Below are 27,589 nucleotides of genomic sequence, written 5' to 3'. Positions count from 1 at the left end.
TAGCAACGGTCAGGTGCGGCACTTACGCCAAATATAATTAGGGGAGAGCGGGGTTGGTTGTCATATTTTGCATTCTTTCCTGAGTCTCTTCAAATCAGCGTCAGTTTAGGATAACCATTCATTTATTACATGGGAGCTTAATATCTTAGGGATTTTACATTCTTTTATAAAACAGTAATTGTTTCAAAGACAGCTTGTGTCACATATCATGGCAGCGATGTCAAACCCATGGCCCGCTGAGCCGAATCCAGCCCACCACATCGTACAGTAAACCAAGTGTATTGACTTCAGGTTTCCTACAAAAATGGTTGTCTTTCTACTTGTGCCCTGTGATTGGCTGGCCACCCGTTCAGGGTGTCCCCTGCCTGGTGCCCATAGTTGGCTGGAATAGGTTACAGGACCCCCCGTGATCCTTGTGAGGATAAGCGATTCAGAAAAAGAATATTTCCTGTTTTGTTCTCCTTTGTTTTATTTTTCTATATTATATTGTATAATGTAATATAATAGTTAATAATTTCGAGAATACAGACACAAAATATAAAAGAATATTTTCCCAGATTTTTTTAACCAAAATAAATCTGAGAATATTTGCTTTCCCCCATTTCATTGCTCAATGAAAGAAAGGATTTGAACAATTTTACGTCAACAGTGTGCCTAAACGATTTGATTCTTAAAATAATAGTCAATTCATTTTTTCATTTATTAACTCAATTCAAATGATGATCATTGACATCAAACTGAGGCTTTTTTCAAATATTTAAGAGAATTTACAACAACAACAAAAACATTTAGATAGGAATTACATTCATTTTGTGCAGAGTGAGTTCCAAATCCACCAATTTCACAACAGTGTGTTAATCCATACAGTGGATAATTTCCTCTAAGTGCAAAAGGGACACCAAATATGAGGTAAACACCCCCAACATTGGAAATATCTGCTTTTGCATGAATCTTTAAAAAAACTAAATCCTTCTTTCAGACAAAGTCATAGAGTAATCTGCAAATGAATTTGTCCAACGGTAGCATAATTATGTTATTTTTGTCTTCACTCATGTTGATATAAATAAAATTTATTACATTTTGTAGAAGACTGGTGTCTGAAATGACCATCCATGCCATTTTTTTTGCAGGAGAAATAACGATAGACACCAAAGGGTTCATATTCACATGTTGTCTCATTGAATTTGCTCTAATGTATAGATAGATAACCATCTACATAACATCAGCACGGGCTCTGTTGAAATCGTGAATGAATTGACAGATGAAACCAAAGAGCTCCAGAGAATCCTGGCCAGGAGCCTCTCCAAATTTCACCTTGTACAAATTAAAGCAAACATATAGTTATTTTCTTGAATATTCAAATACACACACACATGCACACGCCCACACACATTATTGGATCTAGCATGAATACGCTATCTAATTTGCAAATGCAGTTCAGCCTTATAAAAGCAGAATGAGCCGGTTTGTTCTTAAAACTGGTCTTTTGAATGAATGACCTCTGAGCACGGCCGCATGCCAACAGCGCCTTGTGCTATTTGGACATGTCTAGCTTATTAAAACGCAATTGGAAAGGTAGGGCTCAACAACATTAAACTGCAAGCTTGACTTGGTGAGGTGGCCTAATCAACGTGCTATCATCAGTGTACCTTTTATATTCTTAACATTTTGTTTTACATTCATTTTCCCTTTCTTGTCTTTGGGTATCACAATATTGACTTTCATCCATTTAATTTTTAGGCGTGGTATCCTATGTTAAGAATAAAAAAAATATTTAAAAAATTAAAAAGTAAATGTTAAGACCAACCGTATGTATACATATATATACATATATAAATATATATTTCATGCAATACGCTTATTTATTTATTTACTTATTTATTGATGTCTAAAATGTCTTTTCCTATGTCTGTATTCTCACCCTCTTGCTACTGTGACAGTGAAATTTCCCGAATACGGCATGAATAAAGTTATCTAATATAATCTAATCTAATCCTTTGGTGGTTCAGTTCCTTACTAAATCTCATTCATAATGTGTTGTTTGTAAGTAGCTTCGTAGTTAGAGTCAGCTGTCTTACAAATTAATTGTTCGCCCACCTTGAGTCAAAATGAATGATAGTATTTTCTCAATAATCTCAACTATGTTGGGTGAAGATGCTAGCTAGGGCTGGGCAATTTTATGATCGAGCTCTGTCATATTTAATCTCACATAACGTAGTGTTTAAGAAACTGACAAGTTTGGCAGTCCCTCAGTGAGTTAGACTGTGAAGCGAAATACACAATGATAATTACATATGGCATGCACTAAAATACATTTTTCAAGTGTCTGCTAAATTAAGGTTAACATACAAGGATAGACGCTATTTTCTCCGGGTACTCCGGTTTCCTCCCACATTCCAAAGGCATGCACGGTAGGGTGATGGACACTCTAAATTGCCGCTAGGTATGAGTGTGAGCGTGAATAGTTGTTTGTCTCCTTGTGCCACCAATTCAGGGTGCCCCTGGCCTCTGCCCCAAAGTCCGCTGGGATAGGCTCCAGCACCCTCCGCGATCCTAATGAGGATAAAGCGATTCAGAAAATGAGATGAGATATCTTTAAGGTTTCCTATACAGTACAATATCTGCATATGCAGAGCTTCTGCATTTCTGGACATGCCACTAATATAGTTTGTATGCAAAGATGTACAACAGGAATAATCAGTGAATTTCCAAGTCCTCACATAACATCACATTGCAAGGGGTCTCTCTGGTCTCACATCCAATTTCCCTGCCTCAAACGTATTACAAGCAATCACAATGTTTAATACATTCAACATCTCGACGAGTCAAGGTCATCATTAAACATTCTTTTCCCTCGTGACAAGGTTTAATATTATCAAATACAACAAGTCCTGTTTTTGTGCTGACAGCCTGTTTTCATAAATACATTCCGATTTCAGCCTTAGCGGAGTAAATAAGAGGCGGGTGTGCTAACCACCATCCCACCGGCCCTGATTTATCTTTTAAAGTTTTAATGTATTTTTAATCAATTTATTATTTGTTGTATTATGTCTTTTTTTATGAATGTCTGTTTTGAGAACCTTATTGGAGCAGAATAATGCTTCAACAAAATAGGTCTGATGCACTTACTACATTTAAAAAATATATATAACTAAATATTATAGTAATATAAAATAATAATAATAATAATGATAATGATAATGATCATGATCGTGATAATGATCATGATCGTGATAATGATAATGATAATGATAATGACAATGATAATGACAATGATAATGATAATAATAATATAATAATAATACTGCGATCGGCCGGCCACCGATTCAGGGTGTCCCCCGCCTCTAGGTGGAATAGGCTCCAGCACCCCCCACGACCCTAATGAGGATAAAGTGGTTCAGAAAATGAGATGAGATGAGAATAATAATAATTAATATATAATATATAAATAATAAATATAACAATGAGGATAGGTTAGCGAAACAATAATAGCATGTACGATTGAGCAGCTCATCACGAAATCAAGGTTCTAAAATATTACATAGAAGATTACCAAAATGCAGGAATACAGCCTCCTCATCTCCTCACAAGACTTAATCAAGGCCAAAAGATCTGCGTTGTATTTCTCCACTGCCCCCTGCGGAATAAAGACATTGCGGTAAGAATAGTATATTAAAACAGGAATTCTGTCTTTACTAATTATCCTTTTGAAAAAATATGTTCTTTTCAGTGCCGTGTCTGTACTGTACGGTTGGTGAATGACCTCAGCGAATTAACTTCTGACAATTAAATCCCTTTTGAATGACATGGTACCGTAAAAGAGCCTGGCTTAATGCCAAATTTCACAGTGACCCATTACCCAATGCTAATCAAACTCCACATAACAAGAAGAACTCTCGAGCTGTTTATTCTTCCATTAGTTGTAAATAAAGTGTTTCTTTTGTTTTACGTTGGCATGCAAGACTGTTTATGTATGTGTTTCTAAATAGAATATGAGAAAATTAAGACATATATTGTAGTATATTTATTCATACCACATAATCGTATAGAAAGCAAAGCAACAAAACATGTTTTTTTGTATTTCAAAGTCAAGTCAAAAGGCTTTATTGTCATTATAGAACAGCTGCGTATAACGAAATTAGTGGTGCTACTCCACAGTGCGTGTTTTTGTATTTAATTTTATATATATAGTATATATATATATGTATATATGTATATATATGTATATATATGTGTGTGTATATATATATATATATATATATATATATATATATATATATATATATATAATTTTTGTGTATTTATTTTGTATTTGTTGACGATGCTCTGAAAGAGCCATTCAAAAGTTTTGTCCCCTTATCACATTGCCCTCCACTTTGAAATTTGGACATTTTATAAGAAAACAACTGCTTTTAGAAGTAAAAGAGGACGTGTAATTGCGCGAGTGCAGCCGCAAGAAAAACTCACAGGATGAGTGTTATCCCACGCTACAGCGTGATCGAGCAGACATGAGGATTGAACACTGAACACCCAGCAGATGAGCTGGCTAAGTCGAGTGAATGTTAATGTTTCTCCACTGACAACATGTAGTTTATTTGATAAAATACAAAACAACACAACTAAATTATGCAGGATGCAGCAAAGGAACGAGCAAGCTGACATTAGCGGCGCTGGAAATGTCCAAAATGTTGTGAGGCATGTAAAAATGTCATCAAAACAACTGAGTCCGCTGCATTTTTCATTTACATAGTGGCCTTGCAACAGAATCGTTCCTCTTTGGAGCGCAGAATCAAAAAGGTTGAGTTACTGCTTTCCGTTTTCACCGTTACTGTTTAAACGCGATGCCATTCCCCATCACAATGGTTTTGGTGTTGGAGCATCCTCGTGTAAACGGGCCCTTAATATCGAGTGTTAATTGTGCAGTACCTTGAGGTCTTTACTGAAGTTTGCATGATGTCCCCCCACATTTCTCTTCTTTGAGGTTTTTCCATATTGAATGATTTTCTGCAGTTCATTCTTCAGTACTGATGGAAAATCATTTAATCGGTCAAAAAGCTTTGGGGCCAACACAGGGATCTCATGAAATACAATCTACTCACCGTCTACCTCTGCAGTTAGGCCTTTGACAGAAGCTAAGACACAGGGAGGAAGCTTTTTTCATACAACGTACCAATTTCTTTCATCTTTGATCAACTGTTGAGAAGTAAATACCTCCTGGGACCGCTTCAAATTCCACCAACTCGTTGGTAAAATCGGCCAAGACAGGCTCATGCAACATGATCTGTTCCACAAGGGCGTGGAGCAAGGTAAAAGTCCGCTCTCGACCGCGAAGCTGTGACAGCTGTGAACCACGGCACTTGTTAAACAATGACCTGACAGCCAGAAAAGTTAGAAATCGTTGCATGTGTACTGTATTCTTAACTTCCTAAGGGTGAAGGGAATCAATGCATTCATCTTCAAGTAACTCCGCCAATGTATTTTTTTTGGCTCTCTTATTTTTATTTATTTCAGTTAAGGCTAAAATGGGACTGCATTCATGAAAACAGACTGCCAGCATAACAAAAGTTAACATTTTGATTTCTTGCAAAACTGAATATGCTGGAAAACCGATAGAAGAAATATGCTTTTCGATGAAGGAATGCACAGTTCTTTCATCAATAATTGGAGCTTTGGTTGTACCACATTGAAAAGGAGAGATTTGTTTTCTACTTTCATGCAGAGATATAATCCAGTTTACAAATACAGTTGTGGTCAAAAGTTTACATACACTTGTGAAGAACATAATGTCATGGCTCTCTTGAGTTTCCAGTTATTTATACAACTCTGATTTTTCTCTGATAGAGTGATTGGAACAGATTCTTCTTTGTCACAAAAAACTTTCATGAAGTTTGATTCTTTTATGACTATATTATGGGTGAACAGAAAAAAGTGATCAAATCTGCTGGGTCAAAAATATACATACAGCAGCGCTAATATTTGGTAACATGTCCCTTGGCCATTTTCACTTCAATTAGGCGCTTTTGATAGCTATCCACAAGCTTCTGGCAAGCTTCTGGTTGCATCTTTGACCACTCCTCTTGACAGAATTGGTGCAGTTCAGTTAAATTTGATGGCTTTCTGACATGGACTTGTTTCTTCAGCATTGTCCACAAGTTCTCAATGGGGTTTAAGTCAGGACTTTGGGAAGGCCATTCGAAAACCTTAATTCTAGCCTGATTTAGCCATTCCATTACCACTTTTGATGTGTGTTTGGGGTCATTGTCCTGTTGGAACACCCAACTGCATCCAAGACCCAATCTTCGGGCTGATGACCTTTATGTTATCCTGAAGAATTTGAAGGTAATCCTCCTTCTTCATTATCCCATTTACTCTCTGTAAAGCACCAGTTCCATTGGCAGCAAAACAGCCCCATAGCATAATACTACCACCACCATGCTTGATGGTAGGCATGGTGTACTTGGGGTTAAAGGCCTCACCTTTTCTCCTCCAACATATTGCTGGGCATTGTGGCCAAATAGCTAGATTTTTGTTTCGTCTGACCACAAAACTTTCCTCCAGAAGGTCTTATCTTTGTCCATGTGATCAGCAGCAAACTTCAGTCGAGCCTTAAGGTGCCGCTTTTGGAGCAAGGGCTTCCTTCTTGCACGGCGGCCTCTCAGTCCATGGAGATGCAAAACACGCTTGACTATGGACACTGACACCTGTTTTCCAGCAGCTTCTAATTCTTGGCAGATCTGCTTTTTGGTGAATCTCGGTTGAATCTTCACCCTCCTGACCAATTTTCTCTCAGCAGCAGGTGATAGCTTGCGTTTTCTTCCTGATCATGGCAGTGACAAAACAGTGCCATGCACTTTATACTTACAAACAATTGTTTGCACTGTTGCTCTTGGGACCTGCAGCTGCTTTGAAATGGCTCCAAGTGACTTTCCTGACTTTTTCAAGTCAAGGATTCACTTTTTCAGATCCATGCTGAGCTCCTTTGACTTTCCCATTGTAGCGTTTGTGGGCGTTTGCATCCAAAGAGCCCTATTTCAATGGCCTCAGAGAAGTCACCAGCTGTAGTCACTCATAATCCCTCACAATAAGTTAAGAGGCCATGCTATGAAGCTAATTTCACTGACACAACTTTCTAAGTCACCAAAATTGCTAATTTGTGTTGCTGTATGTATATTTTTGACCCAGCAGATTTAATCACCCACAAGAAGTTAAGAGGCCATGCTATGAAGCTCATTTCACTGACACAACTTTCTAAGTCACCAAAATTGCCAATTTGTGTTGCTGTATGTATATTTTTGACCCAGCAGAATTGATCACTTTTTCTGTTAACCCATAGTAAAGTCATAAAAGAACCAAACTTCATGAATGTTTTTTGTGACAAAGAAGTATCTGTTCCAATCACTCTATCAGAGAAAAATCAGAGTTGTAGAAATAACTGGAAACTCAAGAGAGCCATGACATTATGTTCTTCACAAGTGTATGTAAACTTTTGACCACAACTGTATAAGGACTTCGCTCATTTTTGAAAGCAAAATTCTCCTCAGGTCAAGCAGGTCTCAAAAATTCTTACAGGTTTTGTGCAAGTGCAAATTATTTGATATGATCAAACATAATTTTAATGTAGACTATTCAATGGTACAATTTACCGTGTCCAGTTGATTCAAATTATTATTATAATTATTTGTTTATTTATGTGTTTATTTATGTGTTTATTTATGTATTTATTTATGTATTTGTTTATGAATTTATTTATGTATTTGTTTATGAATTTATTTATGTATTTGTTTATGAATTTATTTATGTATTTATTTATTTATTTATTTATTTATCTATTTAGCTATTTATTCATTATTATTATCATTATTGAGAATTTATGCTAGGCAACTCGATTGTTCAATTGTACCTGCATATAGTGTTTTTTTTTTTAGCTTCTGCTGTAATCACTACGTCGTTACTATACTATTGGTATTGGACCTCTATGATTTGTTAAAGGCGCACTACATGCAGAATTAGTTTTCTTGTGCTAAGTTATAAAAATGGATCCCCTACTCATTTTTGTCATGAGCCACATCGTAGTTAGGATTCCCTTTAAAGGGCAATTATGTCTGCCAACAAGGGCTGCCACGATTCATGGACTAATTGACAACTATATTCATTCATTTTCCATACCGCTTATCAACACTCTTTTATTCTCTTTTGAGCTTCTGCGTTAAAAAATATATCAAATAATAAAAATATTAATTGAAACAAAAAAACAATCGCTGACGACGCTTATTTCAAATGATATACATTCAAAAATAAAAAAGGGGAACATCATTATTTTTGTTAGACAATACAATTCCACCTTGACTTATTTTGGCGGTATTTTTATTTTTTATTTTTGGGGGGAAAAAGTAGCTGTGAATATTCTCTGAATTCTTGAAGGAGAAACATGACAGGAATGCAAACGTTTTCATTTGCGGGCACACAAGATAATGGGTTGGACCGAATCTGTCCCCCCGGGTTAGTTTGGCACCTGTATTTTAATGTGGTTTACTTTCGATTTCGGAATTTTTTTCTCTTCTTTTTTACAGTATCTGTCATGTGCCTCAATATGCTTGTTTCTCTGACATTATTCTACAATGTGGTAATGAACGCTATGCTGCGATATCTTGTGCTTTAGAATGGAGTGTCTACTCTGTGCATATGCTCTTTTCCTTCTTCAGTTTAAAGAGGTTGGAATTTATGGGAAATAAGCATCAGAGAGTGGAAATCAACTTAAGTGGCCACAGCAGAAAGGCCAAAAGTGGGAATGAAGAGAGACTCAACCTTGTATATCATTATGTGGCATCTCATTAGAAATGCAGAGTGAGCAGAGCCTTACTTTAGCTAACGATGAGAGGCGGAATCCTTTGGCTTTCTCCTTTCCGGCGTTCTGGTTGAGATAATTGCCGATGGCCAGCAGGTATTCCAGCACAGAAACGAATGACCTGCAGGTGTGAAGTTGTTTGCACATTGCAATCTTCTGGCCAATCAGCTGGAAGGCAAACAAGCGACTGAATTCATTACTTTCATCAGAATTAATACCCCTACACACCAAACATGCTTAGATTGCAGTGGCGGGCGGTGTATTTTCTGGTAGCACCTTCAACGTATCAATCCAACCCTCAAAAACTATTTTATTGCTATAAAACCTCTACTGCAGCTACAGCTGCGACACATAAAAAATAATCAATAAATTAATGCACAAAAATGGGGTAAAATCCACTTCCTAGCAGCATTTCATGATTAAATACAAATACTGGAGCTTTTCAGACATTAAAACCAGGCCAGAGGGTGATTTTCCCGGGAAAAGACAGCGATGAACGTCAATGGCGTACGGGCAAACATTGCCCGTAAATGGGGTGAAATCCAGCCGAAAACAGCATTTATTGATTAAATACAAATACTGGAGCTTTTTAGACATCAGAACCGGGCCCGGAGTATCATTTCCCCGGTAAAAAGACAGCGATGAACGTCGATATGTCCATACGTGAAATGACAAAAAATGCACTAAAATACTAAAATTAGGTAAAATCCACTTCCAAGCATCATTTATTGATTGAATACAAATACTGGAGCTTTTGAGACATTACAACCAGGCCAGGGGGGTGATTTTTCCCGGGAAAAGACAGCGATGGACGTCAATGGTGAAACGCCAAAAATTAAACTGGGGTAAAATCCACTTCCTAGCAGCATTTTGTGATTAAATACAAACACTGGAGCTTAAATACAAACACTGGAGCTTTTCAGATATCAGAACTTGGCCCACAATTGAAATATTATTTAGGAATATAGCCATATTTGTAATTTTACTCACCAAAAATCCTTTTTACACAATATCCATCCTCCTTTCTTTCTCCCTTCTTTCCTATCGCCATCGAAGCTAATGATGAAAGTCGAGCCTGTCCTGTCATATTTACGGCATAGTCCGTTTTGAAAATGGCATTAAATCAACACAACAATATACTATTTGCTTGTGGAGCTAAGTTAGCGCGCTGAAAGTGCCCCACACACCATTTTCCGGGCTGTAACAGGCTTGCTAGCTTCGGAGTTGACCGCCCTTTCTTAATGATGTCCATTTTTTTCCTGAAAAAGTCCGTCTAGAAAATAGCTTTGTGAGCAAACAGAATCTATTTGTTTTTGCTTCTGTCGGCCATAGTGTGTGGAGTTTGCGATCTCGGCTGCCTCGGTACTGCTTTGGCCCGCCTACTAGCCAATCATAGTTTGTGAAAGCAATGACATGTCCCAGCCAGCAAAATGCTAACGCCTATGAAAAATCATTGTGGGGTTGCCAACTCAAAATCTGATTGGTTAAAAGCAACAGTCTAGTTTAATGCAGCAGAGCCCGCAAGAACTGATTGTGCAGGCTTTGAGCCAGATCTGATCTGGCAACAAATAATGGCTGAAATGTGATTGGTTAGATGCTTCAATATGAAAACACACATCTGGAAGCAGTGCAACCAAGGGGGAAAGCAATGAAAGGAAGCTAACAGACCATTTGGAATAATAAGTACGTATTGATGGACAAAATATAATATGATTCAGATATTTCTTAGGCCAGCAGAGAAGGCCTTGAAGGCCCTGACGGCCCGCCACTTTTAGATTGTAAGTAATAAGTGTGGCTGAAATAATACTGGGTTGTAATTTTTTTCTTTGTTTGGTTTCTATTTTAAACAGCACATCATTCGACCCAATGAGATGAATAATAAGGCCTGTGCTGTTGGGGGAGACGATTGTTTGGTATGTAACCGTGTCAAGTGCTAATATCTGTGTGGAAAAACAGAATCTCACTGTTAAAACAAGCACGAGGCAGAAGTGTAAGTAAGACTAGTTTTAACAATGAGCTCATAGAAGAAAAGGAATGGAAGATTTGGATCAGTGGTTTACCAAACTATTCCACTATAGGACATTGTGGGAACAGCATTTTATTCCATTACAATCCTTTCAGCAATCTGGTGTCTTGCAAGTGCAATCACTGGATTGCAGTCAGGTGCTACTTGTTTTAGTAGAAACCTGGATCAGTTGGAACAGAGCGGCCTCACAGCTCTGGGGTCCTGGGTTCAAGTCCAGGTCGGTCCACCTGTGTGGAGTTTGCATGTTCTCCCTGGGCCTTCGTGGGTTTCCTCTGGGTACTCCAGAAAATTGCCCCTAGGTATGAGTGTTCATGGTTGTCCATCTCCTTGTGCCCTGCGATTGGCTGGCCACCAATTCAGGGTGTCCCCCGCCTCTGGCCCGGAGACAGCTGGGATTGCCTCCAGCACCCCCCACGACCCTAATGAGGATAAAGCGGTTCAAAAAATGAGATGAGAAAATGAGATCAATTGGAACAAAGACCAGGACACACAGCGGCCCTTGAGGACTGGTTTGTGGACCCCTGATTTGGATCATCTAGTTACAGACTCCACTCTACCTGGCACCAACATCCCAGTACCACCTGTTGAATTGTCTCATTTTCCATCAACAAAAGCAGAAACTTTTAAATAAGAATATAATGGTAGTTTCACAGACTCTAGTATAAGTTGTTGGCAGGGATGTCAGTCATTAAACATAATCAGAACTTCAATGTGTTATAAGCTGCTGGGGATAATGTGTCGTAACAATTTCTCTTTATAGCTCTGAAAAATGTGTTATGCTGGCAGAGAAGACTCTCACCTATTGGCGAAACATCTCACCTTACAATTTTCTCATGTCACATTTGTTTCGCAATAATTAAAGTTTAAGTGACTTTCAGAGGAAGCAACTCACACTTGAATGAGTTTTAACATCACACGTTGTGGTACAAGAAGACGACCGTGTTGGATTGTGTCACAACGCAAGAGAAGACTAGAGAGCAGCAAGGCAGGGCTGGATGAAAAATATTTAAATCTCGAAAATGCATATTGTGGATAACCGTGTGGAGATGCTTTCCACTCCGAAAGTTCACTTCCTGTAGATTTTCAGTCCCTTTCTGATAATGCGGGGAAATTTCCAGGTCTTTTACTTGATAGGCTGCCATTAATGGTGCTAGACCACCAATCCATTTAGGCCAGGTGTGGCAAACACGCGGCTCTCAAGCCTTTTAGAATTTTCTTTAGTCTGTAACAATTTATTGTGCTTTCAGATAGCCTAACAGCTTTCTCATTGTGAGTTAAAAATTTGGTCAAGCATTCACAGTAATCTCACCCTGTATCATTTGCCCCTCATGTATCATATTATCTCACATCCAACCTGTTTTGTCCTCAGTGCCCTGAAACATGTTGGGTGAAGCATGAACATAACGAAAAAAAAATTATAACAAAATTAAGAGCTCATGTACTTTGGCGAAATTATAATCAGGCAGAGAGAAAGACTAGCAAAACCAGTTTTTGGGTCCACTTGATTCTGACGTAGCGGCACTCTTTATTCTGATTATGAGTTGAAATAAAAGAAAAGTTAGCGAAGAATAAAAACTAAAAGTGTTGAGAAAGTGCTAGGGGGTGTTGCTGTCTGACTTCAATAACTTTACAGCCTTCAGTGCCTCAAGCCAATAAATAATGATCTTTATAAGACATCTGCAGTGCTTAATGATGAAATATTGATCCTTATTCGAGCAAAAACATTTACAAAGTATTTGTTTGCTTTTGTGTGTGTGACCCCTCTTTATTCATTCGTCATCATAAAAAATGAGGCTTTCTCCGAATTAAGGTGAATGGCATTCTTTGAATTTTATGCCGCATCTACTGAACAAAGAACAAATTCCTTCAATTAAGATTCCTTTTGTCGCTCTAAATCCAATCTCAAGCGATCTTAAAGTGTTCTGTTTGGCTGACGCTTGCAAATGAAATAGAAGGAAAAACATAAGGATTCAAAGGATGGGCAGGCAAAGAGCCTCGATCCATTAGTAGTCATGTGATGGGAGCTTTTAGTGATGCGACACACATGGAAACATGGGTTTGACCTTTTCCAGGTCAGTGCACTCACAGGCTGCAGGTCCCTCATGCTGATGGGAAGCTCTCTCAGGGTCAGCAGCAAGTCTAGTTGTGTGCCCAGGTACGGAATGTCACACATCTGGAAAAGATGAGGGATGGTAAGAGTTTACATGATGACAACAAGCGAGTAAAACATTCACAAAGCAAACAGCCCTATTAGTGGGCTGAGCTGGAGCCATTCCCAGCTTACTTTGGGCACCTTAACTGGATCCAGCCAATTCCAATGCACATCTCAACAACCTTTAACATTGACTTCTTAGAGCACAGGTGTCAAAGTGGTGGCTCGGGGGCCAAATCTGGCCCGCCACATCATTTTGTGTGGCCCGGGAAAGTAAATCATGAGTGCTGACTTTCTGTTTTATGATCAAATTAAAATGAAAAGTATAGATGTATCTTAAATTTCCTGATTTCCCCCCTTTTAAATCAATAATTGCTATTTTTTAACCCATATTTTCTTTGTTTTTAGTTCAAAAATCATTTTGTAAAATCTTAAAATATATAAAAAAGCTAAAATAAACATTGTTTTAGGTCTATAAAAAAATGAATTTTCAGGGTCATTAATCCAGTTCATTTAATCCAGGAGTCCCCAAACTTTTTCCTGTGAGGGCCACATAACTTTTCCCTTCTCTGATGGGGGGCGGTGTCAGTTTGTAACAGAAAAAGTGTGACGATCGTAGAAGCTTAAAAAATGTATTGTTTTCCAGAAAGCCACACAACCAAATAACCCTTTCCAGGTTCTTTACAGAAAAAAGTCAGGAAACAAATAATAACACTATTAATGAAATAAATAATAACTAAATAACCCTCTCTGAGTTCTTCACAGAAAAAAACAGGAAATAAATAAAACTATTTATGAAATAAATAACAACTAAATAACTCTCTCTGGGTTCTTCATAGAAGATATTTATTCCTTATATATAAATCCAATTCAGAGTTGCTCCCCTCCACAGCTCTGGGTCAATGGGTCAAAAAGAACAATTCTCAAACAGGTTGCACAGTTTTTATATGCTTGAATAGTCCGCGATGGTCCCAGGGCTCCGCTCTCACCTGCGATCGTCCAGATGTCTCGGTAACACTGTGCTCGCGCATGCATCACGCATGCATCACGCATGCACCGGTGGACGTGCCCACGTGCATTAAAGGGAAACACTCTCCCTGCGCGTGTCACCAAAGAAGCAATGCGAAGCCCCACTTCACTGGGATGATTTGTGGGCTCAGTGGGGGTGCAATGAACCAAACACAAGATTAAAACGTCCCAGTCTTCAAGGCCAAATAGGAAAAAAATCAAGATAGCGACTCTGGTATTGTTCAGAGGGCCGGTCCAAATGTGCCGGCGGGCCGTATCCGGCCCGCGGGCCGTAGTTTGGTGACCCCTGATTTAATCCATTTATTTAAAAAAATCTAAATATTATATCTAAAATGGTCCGGCCCACATGAAATCGAGTTGACGTTAAAGCAGCCCGCGAACCAACCCGAGTTTGACACCCTTGTCTAAGAGTGTTCAATTAACTTGAGGCACACGTTTTTTTCTTTGATGTAATTGAAATCCAATGTACATGGAAACCCCCATCTTAACCGCATGGTGTTGTTTTCAAAAACATAACTTTTCAAATCTCTACCTTTTCTGAGACACCTGATAAGTGGTTCATTCGCTTGACTTCGGTGTGAACAATGTGGGATCAATTCACACTCTGTGGTGGTGTGATTTTCCGTGCAAATTCGTCGTCTCTGTGTGTGCCCTACGACTGAGCAGTTTAGGGTGCAGTCAGCCTTTCATACTAAGTCAGCTGGGATAGGCTCTAGCACCCCGCGAAAATGAATGAAAAATCAATGAACTACTTTTCTGATTCCAAAGATAAAAATCCACGAACACACCAAATCAATCAATAATATTGGTTAAAATTAGTTGGGGTTTAAATCCTCAGCAGTTTTTCAGCGTTGAAAAGTGACAACTATGTAAAATGAGTTTTAAAATACTGCAGCAACTGCCTTCAAAATTATAGCAGACTTTTGGCACAATATAAGTATACCACACTTTGTTGATTTTACTACATTTAAGTATTTTCTTGCACGGCCCGGCGAATTAGTGATTAGCATGTCAGGCTCACAGTTTTGGGGTTCTTTGGGTACTCCGGTTTCCTCTCGGCCCCTTAATATGACTGAGAGCATGATTTGTTGTTCGTCTACTTGTGCCCCCGATTGGCTGGCCAAAAATGCATGGTGATCCCCCCTGTTGCCCATAGAAGGCGCCAGCACCCCCGTGACCTTTGTGATGATAAGCAGTATGGAAAATGATTTACTGTATTTTGATGGACTATAAGTTGCCTGTTCTGTTTTTTAGCTATGGTAATCAGAAAAGCTGTTATTTAACTCCATTTTACTCTGCTACTTAGATGTAGGTTTGTTCTTGTTTTCTGATAAAATTTAAAAAAATTGCCCCCCCCCCAAATTTCATTCAGCAACCCTCCCCACCTAAAACACCTTCTTACACCCCTGAGGAGTGATGCTACAAAAAAGTGGTGTATTATCAATTATTTACTATACGTCTACAAGATATTTGAACTTGCCATGCTACCGACTTCTAGTGAAGAATGTCACCTTCATATCGAGAGTGTTTCCTTTTTCAATCTCGTGGAATTGTGTAATATTTTATTGTTTTTTTCGCTTGCAGCACACTGTAAACACAGATTGAGGATGTTTTATTCTGGTGGTGTGCCTGCTGCTTGTCACAGGTCACAATCGCCTGCAGGGAAGCATCGTCCTATTGAAGAGGTAATGGCCCTTCTTGCATATTAATCACCCGCTCGCCAATTCTGAAACATTTTGTAGTCTTTTTGCCTGAGCACACATGTAAAAATACACGTTTGTTGTAAGAAAGTGTCTTGACAGAGCAAGAATAGCGTGATTCAAAGGGGATCATGCGAGTTAAATCTTAAGGTAAATTGCTACCTCCATCATGTACTGGTCCACAATGTGCAGCTCACTCACTGGTCCTTTGTAGGCTTTATACATCTCCACATCCTCCACAGTGGGAACGTACCTGTTGGATTGACAGACACATTAGTCCTTTTGGATGCAGAATGCCAGTCATAAATGCAAAAACCTTGCCATGGATTTTTCTCATGTCAAATTGAAAGCAGTGGGCAGTGTGAATATATTAATTTCATCGAACTTTCAAATCCCTTTGGAGAGTCTCAATTAATCAATTAAACAGAGGGTGTGAGGAGTACTACTTTGATTTAAAAACCTTTTCTATTTCATTTACTTGTCAGAACTATATTGCTTGTAAGTGAGATTGTGGTACTCCTTTTTACGTCACTCAAATGTGGTTGAATACCCTCTAAAAGTGTTGCAGTTTTCTGTACTTCATTTTAAAGCCCCTCCAATTCACGGCTCAATGTTTTAGCTAAAACTTTGCATTTTACCAATGTTTTCAGGTTTTTTTAAATTGAGAAATGCAGGATTTAATTTTTCCATTAAGTACAACAACAGATTCCACTGTTGATTGACGTTTCCTTTTTTAAATTGTCAACAATACAATTATAGGAGTGTGTGGAGTTGCATGTTGTCCCTGGGCTTGCGTGGGTTTTCTCTGGGTATTTCGGTATCCTCCCACATCCCCCCAAAAAAGGCAGGGTAGACTGGTTGAACACTGTAAATTTCCCCTAGGAATGAGTGTGAGCGTGTATGGTTTACCATCTTCCAGTGCCCTGCGATTGGCTGGCCACCATTTCAGGGTGTCCCCCGCCTAATGCCCCTTGTCAGCTGGGATTGGATTGTGAGGATAAGTGGTAGGGAAAATGACTGAATATATATTGTACATCTTTTTGAAAAGAACGTTTATGGGAACAGTATTGGCCTGTAGCAAACTGGAGCTCAAAAATTGTCTCATAGTGCAACACTAGGGAGAATTCTGCCACTGTACTCCTTTTATGCCATTGTATAGCTTTAGACCAGATACTGCTCTCTATTTAGTCCTCACACTGTTTCTAACCCTTTCTCCTGTACGGTCAGACTTCCTCTTTCTGTCATTTGCTCGGCATGTGAACTCCAACCAGATGCATTGACTTTTTTATGAGACCGCCTCGGGAGCCCCACTGGACATTAATATTGCATCTCATGTTGGGGGAGCTTCTTTTTAAGATTGTATTTCTATGGCACATGCAGTGTCGCATTAAAATATATATTATGTTTTCATAGAATAAATAAAATCCTTCCCCTCCACAGTACATTAGATCAGTGGGTGCCCTCCAGGGGGGTCAGCTTTCAGATCCAGTGAGTTAACTGCAGGTAGGAAGCCACTTTCACTATGACCTTCCTGAGGGCACATCAATAGTTTCCATCTCCACAAATATCCAGGGATAAAAATTTGATTGCCGCACTACTCTTGTAAAGCCAACCCTATGCGTACCATCAATGCTGTAGTTTGAGAACCATGAATCATGGAGCCAAGAAAACTTTGGTATATGTTTTTTGATTCTAGTAGCTATAATGAGCCAATGGTGCGCTTGTGTAGCCTCTACATTGGCGGTGATCTGTCGAGTATTCCTTTTGGCGCCAGTCGAATCTGTCGAATCCTCATGTCCTTCTGTCGAATTTGACAAAGTTGGACTAAAATTTATTGTAAGTGATACTACTTTTGAAAAAAGTTGCAGAAGAAGAAAGTCTTGTAATATCTCAACGCTTTTAGGTCAGATAATTTTCAATTTTGAGGGTTCCTGTGGATTCCCAAATTTGATACATTTACAAAATTAGTGATAAAAGGTCTTCAAATTCCGAATTTCATTTCTGGCAGAGCTGAAAGGGGCAATGTGTGAGTCTAGATTAAAAGTGGCGTCAAAAACTCCATAATTTTAAGCATATTATGTCACCATGTAAACACGGGTCGCATTTCTGATGTAAGAACATATGTTTTGCCGCAGTTATGACGTTTTGACCATTACAGAAATGGAAATCCCCAATTATTAATGTACATAGTATATCAAACACAGGATTCGCAAAATCTTCTCTTTGGTAGTAGTTTTTGAAAACCTTTGTTTTTATTGACGAAAATGTGCTTTTGTGTATGGATGATAGAAAAATATTGTCCCATTGACTGCCATTGACAAAGTTGAATATTTTCAACTGGGAAAAATGACAGTAAAAATCTCCATTTGTATGTGCACATATTTTTACATTACAGCGTTCTTTTTTTAATTATTTTTCAATATTGTTAAAATTGCTTGGCAAATGTATGCTGAGTTCAAATGTTGAAAGAACATAAAACATGAGTTCTGTAAACCAATCTAACGCCTATTTCATTAACCTACTTCCACAGTGCTACAGTGATCGCATTAATAGCCTCTTTAAATTGAAATAGGACACCAATAAAGGCCGAATTGTGAAATGCATCGCTTCCTCTGTTCCGCTGACTCGGGCGCAAAGATCAACTTCCCTTTCATCACGAAAGAGACGGAATACCAATGAGCAGGATCCTCAAAACGCCATACCTCCTCAGAGAGGTGATGTGCTCGTCAGACAGGCCTCCGTCGTCTAGGTTAATGATGAACAGCTTGTCCTTCAGCTCTGTAGGCTGCACCGCAAAACTTTTGAGGAAAATGTCTGCAAGAACAAGAGAGAGAACAAGAACAAGGTGAGATAAGCTTTTGGCTTTGTACATTGAAAGAATGACTCAAAAAAAGAAGAATAGAAATCGGTAGCCTAACTACGCCTCCCTTTTCTCAAAGAATATCTTCTGGTTCGTATATTTATTTCAAGCTAGGCTTTTAAGAAAGTGAACATGTTACTTTGCACAAGGTTTTTAAATACTTGCCATTTCACTTGACACTGGAGCATTCATTCATTTACCTCACTAGGGTTGTGGGGGGTGCTGGAGCCTATCCCAGCTGACTTCAGGCCAGAGGCGTGGGACAACCCTGAATTGGTGGCCAGCAAATCGCGGGGCACCAGAAGACAGACAACCATTCACTCTCACATTCATACCTTGGGGCAATTTAGAGTGTCCAATCAGTCTACCATGCATGATTTTGGAATATGGGAGGAAACCGGAGTACCCAGAGAAAATCCACACAGGCCCAGGGAGAACATCCAAACTAAACACAGGTGGACCGACCTGGATTTGACCCCAGAGCTGTGAGGCCGACGCGCTAATCCACTCAAGGCGTGGGCCGCCCACCCTGGACCATATCATTTAAATTTTCATTTATTCAGGTTGGTGTCTTTTTAAAAAATATTTTACATAAAAAGCCATCCAGGAATGTATTGTGCTTGTGTATTCCACTCTGGCGTATTTCTTCTTGCCATGATAAAGCTTGTTCACGACATTTATTCGGGAGTCTTGAACACATTTCATGACTTTATGACAAACTCTGCTTTTCCCCTCTTTTCCTATAAAAAAAGTGGTGCAATTCTTTTAAAGTGAGGTGTGGTTGAAAGAGACTCAACTGATTCATGCTTAAAAGTCCTCTGTAATGAAACAAATATTGGTGCTTATTTTATAGAGCTGCACTTAAGAAATAGCCTGCATAAAGGAATCCATCCCAGAAAGTTTGTTAATTGGTGGTGTTTTGACGATTTTGAAGCACCCAGAAATCTGTTTGCGTGTCTGGAAGTGTGACGCCTATTCTCAGAGAAATTAATTTTAAATTTGGTCTCTTTGTCAGTTGTTTTTCTACAATATGGATACATTAGAATAGCTTGGCAACATGTCTTCTTCTGATTTTGAAGATCACAGTGTTCATGAAATGGCATCAACTCAATTTCTTGTCAAGTGGCCATACTTACAAATGGATGTTTTATTCAAATCAATGCCAGTTTCACTTTTCAGTAAAAAAAGACCTCAATTGAATTTTTATATAGCTGCTAAAGACCCTCTAGACCAGGGTATATGGTCGATTGGTCGCCTGTCTTTTGGTCGCCCGGAAGGTAAGTGATAATTACCATTTAAATCGTTGCTCAAATTCCCTAAATACAAACTGCGAATTACTATTTAGTCATACTTCATGCCCTAGTAATTATTAGGCTAAAGAAAAGCTCCAAATTTCCCGGACTTTTATTGTTTTTTGTTGGAGAACTTGTTAAGACCCTGACTGACGTAGCTTCTTAAAGGGACAACGCATGTACATACAAACTCTTATACACGCACACGTCGGCTCAGTGAAACTGCTCATGGCCATTTCTGGCTTTTATTGATGCGTAGACCATGTTGTTTTACCTTGTTTTGTCGCTGGTCTTTTGGTCGTCGGTCTTTTGGTCGCCGGTCTTTTGGTCGCCCGTTGTCGCGGTCCGGGTGACCAAAAGACCGCGACCAAAAGACCGGCGACCAAAAGACCCGTGACCAATCGACCGCACACGTAGACCAGGGGTGTCAAACTCATTTTTTGTTGCCGGCCACGTTGTAGTTTCGATTTCATCCGGAGGGCCAGCTAGGCTGCCAAAATTAATTGATTAATAAATTGACAGCTTTTTCAATCGTGCTGATCGATAGATCATTTTTGGACATTCAAATTTGTACAAATCGTCTGCAATTATTGATTTAAAACGAGCAAACACAGGAAATATTCCCTATACATCTATAATCTTCATTTGAATTTGATCATAAAACAGAAAATTGGCACTCATCATTAACTTTCTTGGGCCACAGAAAACGATGCGGTGGGCCAAATTTGGCCCGCGGGCCACCATTTTGACATCTGTGCTCTAGACTAAAAAGCAAAACATAAAACAAATTAAATAAATGCACAAAATAGGTCACTATTGAGTAGGCATTAAACTGAATAAGATCATTGGGTAAATACTACATATTCATTCACACACATTTTTTCCATCTTTGTGATTACATCCACGTGTAAAACACACTAGCATAACACACAAAGAAATGAACTAGGGAATGTTTTTGATCTATGATCATGAACATAAGCTTGACTTTCAAAATATACAGTAGATGAAAAAAACAAGTTAAAAATGAAATGTGAAATCATTTTTCCTTGATTTGTATATATTGTTGTTATTTTCTCAAGGTAAAATAATAGTATTTTCACCCTCCAGCAAGGAGTATACAATTGACACATTGACGCATAACACACAAAACTGTAAAGAGGCTGTGGCCAAACCCTGAAAAAGCATCTCAAACTACAAACGCAAAAGTTCAGGGATGTCAGCAGGTTAGGAGCTTGATGCAATTATAATAGCAATGGTGGAGATCGAGATCTGAGAATTAGAAACAGCTGTAATGTTGGGAGTTATTAAAAATAATAAAATTGCAAATACTCTGTTTTGCCAAGAGACAACAAAGCAGAGAGAGGAAAAACTCGCCCATATTTTCAAATTTAAACTTGACTCCAGAAGGACTTTGTGTTTTTACATCTTCATATCAGGAAATAATTGTTTGACTAGAATATACTGTATATGGCGAATAAATATCAGTCACGGAAGGGGTGCTTGAGCCGATCCCACCCAACACTGGGCATCAGATGGGGTACACCCTGAACTGGTTGGGAATCAAATTCAGGAACACTAATACCTTGAGATACGAGCTTAATGTGTTCCGGGACCAAGCTCGTATGCCAATTTACTCGTATCTCAAATAAACATTTCCCATATAAAATAACTAAAAACAGGCAACCGGCGGAGGAGGGAGACTTGACACATTCGGTTCGCTATGCTTTTGTGACACTACGTAACATAACATAAACTTTAAATTTAACTTAAATGAAATTCGCTTACATTGCACACACTTGAAAATGGAAGTAACCTTTTTGTGCTAAAGATGAGGCAAATGTGCTATTGTATTCCGCCGTGGCTTTTGAGTCGGAACTAGCTGCTTCTCCATGCCTCACAACCGAGTATATCCCCAGTTCGTTTTTTAAAGTTATCAAACCAGCCACGGCTCACGTTAAAGGTTTCAGCTGGCGTCGAAGTATCCCCTTTCTCAGCTCCTTGCTTTACTTTCAAGACCTCACAGATTCCGCTAACTGTTTCTCCTTTATCTATATTAAAAGAAGCCCCTCCTTCACGTCATGTTTCGTCTCATATCACTTCGCAACTTGAAAACGACCACCTAGTGGCCGCATCATATGCTCGTGTGTCAAATTTGTCTCGTATCTCAGGGCCAAAGTTTGCTCAGAGTTTTCCTCGTAACTCAAATTTTCCGTATGTTGGGACCCTCGTATGTCAAATTGTATACATAAATATTACGTGTGATCATATGGCCAAGGTTGATAACCTGGAGCAACATTTCCTGGATTTTGCCTAATGCTAAGCATTCTGAGGTCTTAAAGGAAATCAAAGCAATCTAGCATATTTTGTATCCATAATTCATAAACGTGGATTCTAATTATGTTGCCAGCCTGCACATTCATGCTGATTCCTTTTAACAGCCCGCCACCCACTGTTGGCTCCCTGTGCTACTTGGAAGACTTGGTGAGGGAAGCTTGTGAAATGTTTTCCCCTGATTGTGGTCTTGAAATATACAAGTGGCGTACCTTCAATTAATCAGAAGTGAAAAGCTTTTGAAGACAAAAGCAATATGCCGCACTTCTTAAAAGCCTTACATTACATCACACTGGTGACATAGTGCACTCTGCAGGCTTTAGTGAGTAGCAGTAGCTGTAAACAGAGAGGTTTGAGCATTTTTACTTCATTGGACTGCGCTCACATACTGTATTTGGCTCTACTACACACCAAATACAGTGTGATCACATCAGAACAGCCATTCAAATAGAACCGACTGTAACACTGCATCATATAATAATAATAATAATAATAATAATAATAATAATAATAATAATAATAATAATGATAATAATAATGATAATAATAATAAGAGTAGTAATAGTAATATTAATAATAATAATAATAATAATTTATAATGATAGTGGTTAGCGCGTTGGCCTCACAGTGGGGGGACCTTTCTGTATGGAGTTTGCATGTTCTCCCTGGGCCTGCGTGAGTTTTCTCTGGGTATTCCGGTTTCCTCCAACATTCCAAAGACATGCATGGTAGGCTGAGTGGACACTATATTGTCCCTAGGTATGAGTGTGAGCATCAATGGTTGTTAGTCTCCTTGTGCCCTGCGATTGGCTGGCCATGAATTCAGGGTGTCCCCCGCCCCTGGCCAAAAGTCAGCTGGGATAGGCTCCAGCACCCCCCGTGACCCTAGTGAGGATGAAGCGGTTCAGAAAATGAGATGAGATGTTCTATAAAAGGTATATGAATATGTTCATTAGTATGTGCTGTCCCTTTATTAAATAAATCAAACTCAAACTCAAAACACAATACCTTATCAACTGACACTTCAGCCGTGGTCGATTAGAAGGCTGATTTTATACTTGAAGCCATTTTCTTTTGTTTGTCAATCACAGCCTTTGTGAAAGCAGCATTACATGTACACCGGAGGATTTGTTATATATAACAGTGCATCTACCATTGTCTTGAAATCTTAGTTGGATGAAGGCTTTTTAAAGACCCGACCAAACATAGCACACTAGAACTGTATAATTATACAGATTTGGCTTATCCCTGCAATTTCAAACACACCGGAAGATGCCACATTCATCTATTCACACAATTTTGCATAACCATCAACATCATTGAATATGCAGCCTTCCTTGCATTCAAGAAGGAGTTCCACATGGGTATGAGCTTTGTGCATCTCAACCCAAAACAACTGATCCTATGATAACCTGAAAACATCATTCTAACTGTGGAATATTGGGCTAGAAGACAAAATTATCCAAGTAGTTAAAGCATAAAACTGGAAAAATTGTTCTGATTTCGGGTCAGACAGCATGTTTTAAATTTTAACTTTATTTTGTGCAATTACTTACTGAAGTTATGTGCAATCTTCTGGTTGAGCATGATGTGTTGTGTACTGCTGGGCTCCAATGTTCCAAAGGACCCGACATTCTTAATGGAGAATTGCATGTACAAACGTTTTGTGTCAACTTCAACACTTTCCTGACTTCTTTTCCCCCAAAGTGAGTTCTCAATCTGAAGAGAAAAAACATTTAAAGAAGTTATAACATACAGTATAGAAATCTTCCTCTATGATATATATGTACCACAACGTAACATAGCAATTCTAACATGGTGCTGTACCTTCGCAGGGGCAACTAGATCCCAGTGGAATGCCTTGGTGTAAATCTTTCGTGGACCGATCAATAATTTGAAAGGTAAAGGCGGTGGTGGTGGTGGTGCAAGTATTCCCTTAATTACAGGAACTTTGTCCACCAGATGGTTAGGAGTCTCAGTGCTAGAAGTTTTGAGGACCAGCTGGGATTTGGTAGGATCAGGAGTGGTCTTCATCTCAACATCAGGAACTTTCGAGGGAGAACATTGAGGTGTGCCACTAGGCGAATTTGGGTCTTCGTTAACATCCCCGCCAGCAGGCTCCATATCTGAGTTATTTTCATCCTCTCCTAGGTCTTCAGCTATACTTAGATGTCGAAGGCTTTCGCTGGTCATGAAAATGCATTCATGCTTGGACTTCCTTTTCCAGTCCGAACACAACTTGTCAATGGCTCGGACCCAGGCATCCCGCTCCCTTTCTGCATCACCAGGTATTGGCTGAGATGACGGGGCCACTCGAAAGCTATAATAAATAATAAAGTCAGATAGTCATTATCTTTTATATTGCTTTAATGATATACAGTATACATTGCAAATGTTTTCATAGGGGTCTTCACTCACTGGTATTCATTTTTGCGAGTGACAAGGGTGAATGTATCAGTGCTATGAGGTTTCTTGACGCTCGTGTCTCCATCCGACAGATGGATCACAATGCTTACTGGCATTGAGGACTCCAGCTCGCCTTCAGTGGTGCCTCGCCGATTAATGGGGGACAATGTCAGCTGGCCAGTGTGCAGCTGGACCTCATATCTGGAATGAGAGTGAAGAACGTGTGTGTTTTAACATGTGACAGTGGGAATTATTCATTCATTCATATCCACCACTGCTTGTTCTCGTCAGAGTTGTTCACTTCGGGCGAAAGACGGATTGCACCCTGCACTTATCAACCAGGCTGCACCCTCACTCGACACGCATCTTATTGCCAACCAAGGGAGGGTGCCAAATTGACGCCTAGTTGCGCCAATTCTCTTTATCAGTTCAATATCAAAGTAATGACTTAACAAACAGCTGTGACAAGTCGTTTATGTTAGCCAAAGCTGTTGGCACCACACTTAAGATCCTGATGAGAGCCTAATGATTGTTAAATGAGTCAGATATACATGTTCGAAAAAATGTGAGTATGTGTACAAAAGAGACATTGTTCAGGCCCGAAGGAAACTAATAGATGGGATCAAATCTTTCTCTCAGGCGAACTACCAATAGTACCTTGACGATTAACTGATCGATAGCAATCGATGTAATTAGTACCTCTAGCATAACAACAGTAGCTCGGAGGTAAAGGCAGGGGTCAAAGCTTGGAGTAGCCTAGTTGAAGATGCTGAGCTTCTCCTTAGGAGTGACCAGATTGGAGGGAATTAGAAATTAGACGATATGAGGGACAGTGGAGGTCAGAGGTTTTGGAGACAATGTCAGAGACACCAGACTTCAATGGTTTGGACATGTCCAGGGGAGAGATAAGAACTATATGGGTAGAAGGATGAGGATAATGGTGGAACTGCTTGCAAACCCAGTTAGAAGTCAACTTAGGAGAAGATACATGGATGCCGTGAGGGAGGACATGAAAGTGGCTGGTGTTGGGCAAGATGATGCAAAGGGCAGGGTGACGTAGAAAAGGTGGTAGTAGTAGTAGTAGTGGTAGTAGTAGTGGTAGTAGTAGTGGTAGTAGTAGTGGTAGTAGTAGTAGTAGCAGTAATAGTAGTAGTAGTAGTAGTAGTAGTAGTAGTAGTAGTAGTGGTAGTGGTAGTAGTAGTGATAGTAGTAGCAGTAGTAATAGTAGTAGTAGTAGCAGTAGTAATAGTAGTAGTAGTGGTAGTACTAGTGGTAGTAGTAGTGGTAGTAGTAGTAGTGGTAGTAGTAGTGGTAGTAGTAGTAGTAACCAGAACTAACCAGAAATTCAAAGTAAAGTAAATAACCCAAATGAGCATGTTCCTACTTGACCCATTTGAATGATGCCAGGCCTCCTCTATGCAGCATTAGGACACCTTCTCGGATTGTGTGTGATGCTTGAGGCTGCCTGAGTGTCCCTGCACCGCCTTCCTCCGTTTCAGCATGACTGTAGATGTTCCTGTAAATGATCTGGTTTACAAGATGGATTATCTAGAGAAAAAGAAGGATCAATGACAACAGGATGGCAAAAGTGTGAGCGTAAAATGAATTGTCCTATATGTAGTGATCAATTCAACCTTGTGCTTGTCGCATACTGAAGTGGCTTCCAGCTCATAGTCATGGTGGCCTTTGAATGAGATAGAGAATCTGGAACCGATGCCGTCATCACAGCTCTTGATGATCGCGAAGGGAAGTTGACGCTTGATGATGCCTTTCTCAATGGTAGACAGCATTTTGCTGTTGAAATCAATCTGGATAGAACAAAATAGATGAATAAGATCATTAAGGTCCTGTAGATAGAAGCTTAGTTACAGAAAAGTGATACCTGAAGAACCCGCTTCTTCCACCTGTAGCGTCCGTGCTTGTGTACACTGAAGTTGCACTGAGAGGGAAGCTGCTCCTGTGAAGACAGCTGTAGAATAGTAAATATTGAGTTGAAATAGTTGTACTAAATGACAAAATGACAAATAAGATCACAGCAGATTTCAAGTGTTTCCCATGAGAACAAATCCAATACCACAGTCTGACGGAGTGTTCGGACCTCTTTAGGTGCATTCTGCGATTTGGTCAACTGTTCCTGGTCCTTCCTGGCCAAGTCCAGGGCGTCGTCGATAGACAGCTCTCCAGTCTTTACTTTGTTCATGATGCTCAGCTGCATCTCATTGCTCAGCTAAAATCACATCCGATCGCAACTTGTCATTTAATTTTCCAGAGAAGTACTTCATTTGGGTTTTGGTAACTCGGGCGTATATTGTGGAGACAATATATACCCTGGATTGATCACTAGCCTGTCGCGAGACACTTAAAAACAAACAAACATTCACACCAGAGGACAATCTGTAGTTTTGAAAGAAGCTAAGGTGTATGTTTTTAGAATCTGCGAAGAATCAAGAGTACCCCGTGAAAATCCAGGTATCGTAAGCATGAGGAGATCGACTTCTACACAGTATGGCTGGTGCTGAGATATGGACACTGAACCTCCGTACTGATAGGCAGACAAGTTAACCAACAGTGTCCCATGCTCTTAAAGAACCACAGCAATGAATACAGCGTTTTCTAGCGCATTTGCTGAAATGAGGAAGTCATAAATGCTTCGGCTCTTTGCATATATGGAACCAAAGTCTGCCTTCACAGATGAGTACACTTTGAACAAGTTGCTGCTTAACTTGTTATCTTTCTCGTCAAAACGTATTACATGGTCTCTCACCTGTGGCAAGTCCTCAATGAATCTCTCAAATCTGGACAAATTGTCCTTTTTCTTTCCTCCTAAACTCGGCATTCTTGAAGTTCCTCTTCAAATCCAGCTCACCTCCGAACTTCGATTATTTACCTTCTGCGACAATGTGAGTATGTCGTCTGCAAATCCCCACCCACTTTGAGCTCAGGTTCCT

At 39.4% G+C, this 27,589-nt stretch overlaps 1 protein-coding gene across 8 annotated transcripts; it reads right to left on the bottom strand.

Moving 5' to 3' along the window:
• Positions 1-682: 682 nt before the first annotated feature.
• On the bottom strand, positions 683-27,561 carry LOC144090837 (uncharacterized). 8 transcript variants are annotated; one of them, XM_077623054.1, is made up of 17 exons: positions 27,406-27,561; positions 26,716-26,868; positions 26,524-26,610; positions 26,276-26,449; positions 26,026-26,189; positions 24,654-24,842; positions 24,063-24,555; positions 23,792-23,954; positions 18,455-18,566; positions 15,915-16,005; positions 12,958-13,044; positions 8,861-9,013; positions 5,212-5,341; positions 5,100-5,132; positions 4,927-5,024; positions 3,554-3,637; positions 683-2,553 (listed from the first exon to the last, which is right to left on the bottom strand). In XM_077623054.1, the coding sequence occupies exons 1-17, from the start codon at positions 27,475-27,477 to the stop codon at positions 2,491-2,493; spliced, it is 2,346 nt and encodes a 781-aa protein (XP_077479180.1). In that variant the 5' UTR covers positions 27,478-27,561; the 3' UTR covers positions 683-2,490. The 8 variants fall into 8 exon arrangements, with proteins under 8 accessions (XP_077479180.1, XP_077478865.1, XP_077479258.1 ...); XM_077622739.1 differs by having other exon boundaries at positions 683-1,314; XM_077623132.1 differs by having other exon boundaries at positions 683-1,314; positions 5,212-5,281.
• Between the last annotated feature and the right edge of the window lie 28 nt (positions 27,562-27,589).

This window comes from Stigmatopora argus, chromosome 1 (genome assembly GCF_051989625.1).
Source record: "Stigmatopora argus isolate UIUO_Sarg chromosome 1, RoL_Sarg_1.0, whole genome shotgun sequence".
Classification (NCBI taxonomy): domain Eukaryota; kingdom Metazoa; phylum Chordata; class Actinopteri; order Syngnathiformes; family Syngnathidae; genus Stigmatopora; species Stigmatopora argus.
The sequence above is the reverse complement of the archived record's forward strand: the minus strand, read 5'-3'. Positions and strand labels throughout refer to the sequence as shown.

Coding starts and splice junctions, on each gene's coding strand:
- LOC144090837 (XM_077622739.1), bottom strand. CDS start 27,477: ATGCCGAGTTTAGGAGGAAAGAAAAAGGACAATTTGTCCAGATTTGAG. Junction 16,006..18,454: donor CACATCACCTCTCTGAGGAG/GTATGGCGTTTT, acceptor TCAATCCAACAG/GTACGTTCCCACTGTGGAGG. Junction 5,342..8,860: donor GCCTCTCATCGTTAGCTAAA/GTAAGGCTCTGC, acceptor CGTGGTTCACAG/CTGTCACAGCTTCGCGGTCG.